General features: G+C 50.9%; 1 protein-coding gene across 1 annotated transcript in view; it reads left to right on the top strand.

Annotated features, from left to right (window-relative positions):
- Positions 1–276: 276 nt before the first annotated feature.
- The window catches only part of LOC310648303 (uncharacterized protein), a gene marked incomplete at its 3' end in the record, with an annotated part of 505350 nt that continues 496895 nt past the window's right edge, over positions 277–8731 (top strand). Inside the window, exon 1 of the mRNA XM_083376068.1 lies at positions 277–409. Coding sequence (XP_083232194.1) covers positions 341–409 — 69 coding nt within the window. The 5' untranslated portion in view covers positions 277–340. The remainder of the gene's footprint in view (positions 410–8731) is intronic.

The following is an 8731-nucleotide window of genomic DNA, read 5'->3' as shown; positions in this document are numbered from 1 at the left end:
TTTTTGTCGTTGCTTCAGAGGCTCTCTGTCTCGCTCGCTCGCACCCCATCACCAGCCCGTCTGGCGCCGCCGTCTTCCTCCTCACCCCTTTCTGAGCGCACGCGGTGAAGGCTCGCTCTCGCGCGAAAAGATGGTTACTCGCCGCGCCCCTTCCCTCCTCAGTTGCCACCAGCCATTGCTGGGTTGGCTTCCCGCTTGCTCGCCCCTCCTCCTTGGTGACTTTGCAGAGCCTTCCTTAGGGAGCAGTTTTCGAGGAAGCGGTGGCGGCCGTAGCATTCTTGTTTTCCTCTTCCCCTCACACACGTACAGACGCTTTCCTCCCCACCTCGCTTCGGTCACCATGAATCCTAGTTGCGCCCGCTGCGGCAAGATCGTCTATCCAACCGAGAAGGTGAACTGCCTCGACAAGGTGGGTGTCGTGAGAAGGCGCAAGCCCCGCTGAACGGGTGGGGTGGGTGCTTTTTGAGGGGATGCCTGGGAGGAATTAAAGGGGAGGTCGCGAAGCCGAGGAGGTGGTGAGGAGCAGCGGCAGCTAGCAGCCCGGAGGCGGACGGATGCTGCTGGTTGCCTGGGAGGGGGTGGGGAGAGCTATCTTGGAGGACGGTTGGGGTGAAAAGGGGCAGAGATGTCAAGGACAGGCTGGTCGGTGCGGAGCGTGTGGGCGGCCCCGAAGTGGGAGATTTCCGGAAGGGGAGAGCAGGCCAGGCTGACAGAAGGAAGCGTGTGGAAAGCACAAAGGGCATTTTAGAGAATGGCCAACGGGGGTGGGGTTGTTGAAGGAACAGGGCGTGGAAGGGTAAGGTACTAGGTGGCCTGAACAAAAGGCGGGGGGCGGGGGGGGACGAAGGAACCTAGCGCTCGCTAGGAGTGGAGCTGAAACACGGTTTCTGGATGTGGAGTGGCAGGTTTCCTGGTTGAGTTGAATTACATGTGCTTTTTGCGAATGTCCCTACAGGGCCATTGTGGCAATTTAAAAAGCAACCTAATAGTTTTGGGGCGGAATATAAAGTGTGGAATCACCTGGAGAACGGGGATTGATGATAAGCTGAAAGCTTCATAGTTAGAAGGAGGGTAGGTAGAGGGGGCAGTTGTTAAGGTTCAGATTATGTCTGTCGTGGGTTGTACAAAAAGGAAGACAATTTGGAACGTTCTTATCTAAGAGAAAGTATGAAGAGAATTTGAGAAGCCTGCTGAGCTGTAGGTGTGCCTTACTGCGAGTGGACCTGCATATAAAGTATGGAAATATATTAAATAGGTTGTTGGAACTGTAGTTTAGTGAGGATGGGGTGGTAAAGAAAACTGATATATTTATCTGCTCAACTTCTCAAAATTATGGATTAAGTTGACATCAGTTTGAATTGGGGATGTATTGAATAAAGACTGGATTTAGGGAACAAATGGAGGAAAGAGCAGTGTCAATCTGCTTCTAACCAGGGCAAGCTACTGTTTTGTACTTAACATTTCTGGCTTTTGAATTGTGGTTATAAATATAGTATCTATAAGCTAAAGGGTTCTTACTTTTTTCAGGAATGTAACTTCAATAAAATAAACGATGCAGACAGCCAAACTAAGGCTCAGAAATAGCTTTGTCCTGTTTCTTTTTCATTTTTCTTACTCTACCAGTAGGTTGACTAGAAAAGAAGTAACTGCTTGCTTTTTACACTATTTTACCAAATTGCTTGTCCATTTTTTTTAAACAGGGATTACAATATGATTTTCTCAAATTTCCAGCAAACAGTAATGAACCAAAAGCTGTAAAGAACAGCTGAATTTGATGTTGGTGGCATTCCAGTTGTGATTTAGGTCAAAATGCAGGCATTTGATTTGAGCCACTGTTGTCAGCTGTTTAAGCTTCCAACTTGTTTTCTTGAGTGTTTTAAAAGTGACTTTAAAAATGAAGCCACTGTCAAGAGAAGCTTTCTACCACTTTTTGCCCACAGTTACAAAACAGGTTTGTGTATCAACAGCTAAAATGAAGATGAATAAATCAGCCATCATCTGTTTTACATTAGATTCTATTCCCTTGCCGCCACCACCACCCTTGGGACTGATTGTTCTGCAGTGTGTTAGAGTTTATAAGAATAGATCCTTGAAAGATTAAATTCCTTTCTCTGCTGTTTAAAAGAGCAAAACTGAATCAAGTACTACTATAGGGGCTATGCCAGGGGTCAGCAACCTTAAATACTCAAAGAGCCACTTGTACCCATTTCCCAGAGAAAAAAAACACTGGGAGCTGCAAAAGTCATGCGCACGCTAGGGGGGAACTTGATTGAAGAGTTTAATTAAAAAGAAATAGAGGCTGCTGTGCATGAGTTCTCTCCCTCCCTCTCTTTCCCTCCCTCCCTCCCTCTCTCCCTGGCAAGCCGGCTTCATGCTGTTCTTGGACAAGCTGACACACATTCTTATTGGGCTGGCTCTCTTGCCCTGCTTTCTGCTGCTTCCTGCTTCATGTGGAGACACAGCAAAGGCAGGAGCCCCGCCTAATAAGCTTGTCAGCTTCTCGGAGAACAGCGTGAGTTACACACACACACACACACACACACACACACACACAGAGAGAGAGAGAAGGGAAGTGCAAGTGCCCCTCTCTGTCTCTGCAAATGGCAGAGGATGACTGGGAGCCGCTCTGGAGTCATCCCATCCCATTGAGCCCTTGCCTTTCTTTCCATCCACAGATGAAGAAACCTGGGACGGTAGCAATAAAAGCTGCTCTCCAGCGGTTACAGGAGTGGTCCTGCGCTGAGGGGCAGCCTCGGCTTGGAAGAGTTTTGCTAAGGCTGTAGCTCCTTCCAGCGGTACCAGTTTCCCAGGCTGGATTAACCTGGTTTTCAGCTGAGCCCCTGCTAGTGACCCCTCAATGGCTGGAGCGCCAGTCTGCACTCCAACAGCCTGAGTCCCGTTGCCGCTAGCAACAGTTTCAACTTTCTCCTCCATCTCGACTTTTCACTGGGTCTTTACCACTCTCCCAAAAGTGAGTGGGTAGGCGGCCGGGGCCCAGCACCCCAAGAAACAAAGTTTTATGAGACTTGGTTTAATATCAATGTTCCAATTGACAGACAAAGCAGAACTCTGAAGCTTGCAAATTCCTCAAAGAACATGTTTATTGATAAAGAGTATTGGTACTTCAAAAGTAAAACCAAGTCTGAAGAGATGCATAACAATTCCCCAATACAAAGTTAAGAAATCCCACCCCTAAAACTATGCAAGCAACTACGTTTCCCCACTCAGCTTGTTGGGCTTTTCATGAAATGCCCAGCCTGCAGTCTCAGGAGCAGCCAATGACCTTGGTTCCCATGAGAGAAAGTCCGAGAGAGAAAGTCTGTTTTGTCTAATGCAACACCTGGCAAAACCCCTCCCTCCATGCTATGTGGCAACTAGGAATGAGAAGGAAAAAGATGGCTGCAACCATGCTTATTCTAAAGTTGACATATTACTTTATTTTTCAAAATTTCTGTGTTGTAAAGTGTGTCATAAAAGTCTTTGATTTTGTTGATTGTCATTTTGGAATTGTAAATCGCCTTTTGAATCTTGCAGTTTGTTTATCAATTTTTTCTCTTTTTTTCAATTTGTATGCTAACCACCTACCTGGTTTATTAGCATTTTCAAAAAAGTTTTGTTTTTCCTGTTTAATTTGTTGGGCCATTTGCTAGGTTTAATTTGTGTTTTATTATTTCCATTTGCTTTTTAAGAGTTTTCTTTTGTGGATCTCTCTGTAGTTCCAATTCCAATTTTATAAATTCCTTCTTTAACTTTGTTTGTTGTTGCATTTTTTCTTTATTGTTTTTCACCATGCATGTAAGTTATAGCCAAACTTCTAAAGTATGCTTTAAGCACACGGCACATGCGGCTCTTTCAGCTGTCTCCTGCGGCTCCCAGTCCTCCTCTGCCACCATGTGCAGTCCAGAAAAAAAAAGTGGGACTAAAAAAGTTCAACCAATCAATTCAAACTTCTCACAGAAAAAAAACTTGTGAAGTTTGAATTGATTGGTTGAAGTTCTTCGGTTTGTGGGACTGCCCACAAACCTCTTTTCTTCTTCAGACTGCACTTGGCAGCAGCGGAGGAAGAGACGGGAGGACTGCTGGAAAGGTGAGTGGGTCGGTCAGATGGGGCATGCGGGGGTGGTGGTGGTGTTTCTGAGCAGCATATGGAGTCTTGGGTGCTGCCAGACACCCTCCTCCTTTCCCCCCTTTTCTCTTTCTCTGTGTGTGTGAGAGAGAGAAACCAAGTCCGTTGATTTACCAGCGAGCTACCGTTGCCTCATCTCCTGCCCTTGCTGCCTCTCCTGTGGAGACGCGTTTGCGTCTCTTGTGTCTCTCTCTGCCACTCAAAGCCATCCTGCAGCAGTTTCAATTGGCCCCAATTGCCAACCGTCCCCAATCCTCAATGGAGGTCCATGGCGCCTCAAAAGGCCAGCCGCGGCACCTCCAAGTCTGTTTTACCGGCGAGCCACCGCCTCCTGCAGCTCCGCAATGCCTTCTTTCACTTTGAAACGCAGCCCGCAAGGATTCCTCTCCCCACAGCTGCCACGCCGGTTCGTCCCTCGCCCTGTTGGTGCTGCGAGCCGCAGGGACGCCTTGCCCCGGCGGCGTTGCTGGCCCGCCTCTGCTGGCTCCTCTGTGCTCTGGCTGTGCCGACGATGTCAGAACCACGCCGAGCCACTTGTTGACTCTGGCGGCATCCCAGAGCTGGCCCAGCCTCGGCCGATGGGCCACGGTCTGCTCATCAGGCCGCCCGGCTTCCTGGAAGCACATCCCGCAGGGAAGGTCTGCTAGGGAGGCGGCGGTCCGGCGTTGTTTTTCCCCCTCGTGCGTGTTTGTGTGTGTGTCAGACCCACGGGAACGGCTGGAAGAGGCAGCCGGCGGTCCGGTGTTGTTTCCCCCCTCGTGCGTGCGTGTGTGTGTGTCCCGCGGGAACGGCTGGAAGAGGCAGCCGACAGTCCGGTGTTGTTTCCCCCCCTTGTATGTTTGCATGTGTGTCAGACCCGTGGGAACGGCTGGAAAAGGCAGCCGGTGGTCCGGCGTTGTTTCCCCCGTGTGTGTGTGTGTCAGACCCGCGGGAACGGCTGGAAGAGGCAGCCGACGGTCCGGCGTTGTTTCCCCCCCTTGTATGTTTGCATGTGTGTCAGACCCGTGGGAACGGCTGGAAAAGGCAGCCGGTGGTCCGGCGTTGTTTCCCCCATGTGTGTGTGTGTCAGACCCGCGGGAACGGCTGGAAGAGGCAGCAGACGGTCCGGCGTTGTTTCCCCCCCTTGTATGTTTGCATGTGTGTCAGACCCGTGGGAACGGCTGGAAAAGGCAGCCGGTGGTCCGGCGTTGTTTCTCCCCCTCGTGCGTGTGTGTGTCAGACCCGCGGGAACGGCTGGAAGAGGCAGCCGACGGTCCGGCGTTGTTTCCCCCCCTTGTATGTTTGCATGTGTGTCAGACCCGTGGGAACGGCTGGAAAAGGCAGCCGGCGGTCCGGCGTTGTTTCCCCCCCTCGTATGTTTGTATGTGTGTCAGACCCGCAGGAAACGGCTGGTAGGGAGGCGGCGGTCCGGCATTCCCCCCCTCCTGTATGTCGGGCCCACGGGGCTCGACACACAAATGCCGGACTGCCGCCGCCTCTACCAGCCGTTCCCACAGGTCTGACACACAGACACACGCATACGAGGGAGGAAACAATGCCGGCCGCACCAGCTCCAGGATGCCGCCAGAGTCAACTAGCAGCTCGGGGTGGTTCTGACATCGTCGGCACAGCCGGAGCACAGAGGGGGGAAACAACGCCGGACTTCCGGCTGCCTCTTTCAGCCATTCCCCTGGCTCTGACACACACACGCACGAGGGGGAGAAACAACGCCGGACTGCCGCCACCTCTAAAAGCCGTTCCTGCAGGTCTGACACAGACACGCACGAGGGGGGGAACAACGGCGGACCGCCGCCTCCCTAGCAGACCTTCCCGCGGGTCTGACACTCATACAAACGTATGAGGGGGGGAAACAATGCCTGACCGCCGGCTGCCTCTTCAAGCCGTTCCCGTGGCTCTGACACGCACAAGGGGGGAAACAATGTAGGACTGCTGGCTGCCTGTACCAGCCATTCCCGTGGGTCTGACACACACACGAACAAGGGTGGAAACAACGCCGGACCGCCACCTCCCTAGCAGACCTTCCCTGCCAGATGTGCTGCCAGGAAGCCGGGCGGCCCGATGAGCAGACCGTGTGGACTGCGGCCCATCGGCCGAGGCTGGGCCAGCTCTGGGATGCCGCGAGAGTCAACGAGCAGTTCGGTGCGGTTCAAAGTAGCATGCAAATTCCTGGGTCCTCCCCACCACAAAGCCTAAAGTCCTATGATGGCGATGAGGTCTGTCCAGCCGAGGCTGATACAAATACAGCAGCAATAGAAACTGCCATCCAGGTCCTAGCTGCCGCCCTGGGGGCCAAAAAGACATCAGGAGCGACCAGCCTTCCTCCAAGGCCTCCTACCCTCTCCCCAATGCCCAACTGCCAGGGGGAGTCCAGCCTGGAGCCTCCCAACAATCAACCAACAATCAACCCCCGCGGCCTCCCACCTTCTCTTCAGGTCTTCAGGACCAGCGATGGGCTTCTCAAAGGAAATCAGGCAATCCTGAAAATCCAGTGCCCAGGGGATCTCAGGAGGAATCATTGCAGCATACAACAAAGAACCAAATGCAAGCCGGCAAATCTGGGCTCCACCCCCCCTATGCCTCATGGGAAGAAGGGAAAAATCCTGAACAACGCCCTCCCCCGGATCACATGGTTTCCGGGCACGCCCATTTAGATTTAACAAATAATCAAGAAAAAATTCCCTCCTCGACCACTAGAGGGATCCCTTTCCCTTTCCCTTTTATGTCGATGGACACTTCTGAAATGTATGCTAACGGAACTGATTTTTCCCCAACAACCAATCTTCCGAGTGACTTTAAAAAGCTGCAACATGGGGGGGAGAATTACAACAGTTGGAGTAGAGATATACAGGTATATCTCTTAAAGAATGGGACTCTAGAAATGGTTCAGAAACCTCCTTCTCTCCCATGGGGACCTCGAGAAGAGTGGCGACACCTGCAGGCTTACTCGACTCTGCTCAGTTCGCTGGATAATAACTTGTTCTCCAGCATTCCAGCAGGACTCAAAGCTGGTGAAGTTTGGCAGTTATTATACAATTTATTCAACAGCGATACCATTGGTTCCATCACCAGACATACAACTGAATTTTATACAACCAGACTGAGGTTTGGTGCCAGCATGCCTGAACATCTTGCAAAATTAAAGGCACTCAGGGCAGAATTGATGTCCAGAAATTACCCAGTAACTGATGCGAACATGGTCGCGGTCATTATTGCTTCCCTGGACAGGAGTTGGAGCAATTTCATTGTTTCACTCGAAGCGGCCAGGAGGGACGACATAAATCTGTCCTACCTCACAGGGAGACTCATCGAGGAAGATAGAAGGAGACGAGATGCAGGAGAATACGCCAGAGTCACCACTCAGCAAGCCAGAAGGGGGCGCCACAACTCAGAGCAAATTAATGCTCTACTTAAGTGTTCCATCTGTGGCTCTGAGGAGCACCTCAAGAAAGACTGCCCCCATCAACAACAAACCCCCAAACATGGTCCCAATCAAGTAAGGGGCAAGGGGCAAGGAAGGGGGCGTGGCAGGGGCAAGGGAAATTTTCTGCATACTTGTTCCCTCACCCCCACAACAAAGGCTGATAGCTCCACTGACTTATGGTTACTGGACTCTGGAGCTTCTTCTCACATTACTAATATGAGTCAAGGTTTTAAAAGGTTAAAGAAAATTAACTCATCTGTCAAAGTGGCAAATGGTGATACCGCTTCAATTGTTGGGGAGGGGATTGTTTCTGTACCTGGACTTGGAAAAGTTGAAGGTGTTTTACATGCCCCCTCCATCGCCAACAACCTATTAAGCATTATCAAATTATGTGACGATGACAAGGTGGAAGTTTTATTTCGCAAGGGGGGAGGTCATGTCACCCGGAACCAGAGGGTCATTGGAAATATAGCCATCATAAATGGCCTACCATATTTTTCTCCTGAGAGCCCACCCACCTCAGAAGGGGCCCCAAGGCTTTCCAAGGGCAGTGTGGGCAAGGAACCTGAATCTCAGCAGGCACCTACAGCACCACTCAAAGCAACTAGAGCCAAGAGGGTGTCAGTGGGGAAGTCGCTCCACGATAAGTGTGCCCACCTATTACACAGAAGATTAGGTCATGCGAGCTTCCCTGTAGTTAAAAAGATGGGAGAATTTGCTGAGGGAGTCCAGCTCAAGGATTGTGACGTGTTTCTGGACTGTGCCATTTGCAAGAAGACAAAGAGGAAGGCTGCCCCTACCCCAAAGGTGTCATTGCGTAAAGCTCAGTACCCGTACCAACTAGTACATGTTGATCTGGTTGGGCCTTTCACACCATCCCTAGGAAAGAAAAAGTATTTTCTCACTGCCGTTGATGATTTTTCACGATACGGCCACGTGTATACCCTCACAGAAAAATCTGAAGCCTTTGACGCCATAAAGTCACTGTACAACTTTATAGAGACCCAGTATAAGACCAAGATCGCACAATTGCAGAGCGATCGCGGGGCTGAGTTCATGTCCCGAAAGTTCCAGGACTGGGTAAGGCGTAAGGGCATCCGCCATTTTCTTACTGCACCATTCACCCCCTCGCAAAATGGTGTAGCTGAGAAAAGAAATGGAATTCTGCAAACCATGATGCGTAG

Source organism: Vipera ursinii (genome assembly GCF_947247035.1).
Source record: "Vipera ursinii genome assembly, chromosome: W".
In the NCBI taxonomy this organism is placed as follows: Eukaryota; Metazoa; Chordata; class Lepidosauria; order Squamata; family Viperidae; genus Vipera; species Vipera ursinii.
Note: the sequence above shows the minus strand (reverse complement) of the source record. Positions and strands in the feature narration are given on the sequence as shown.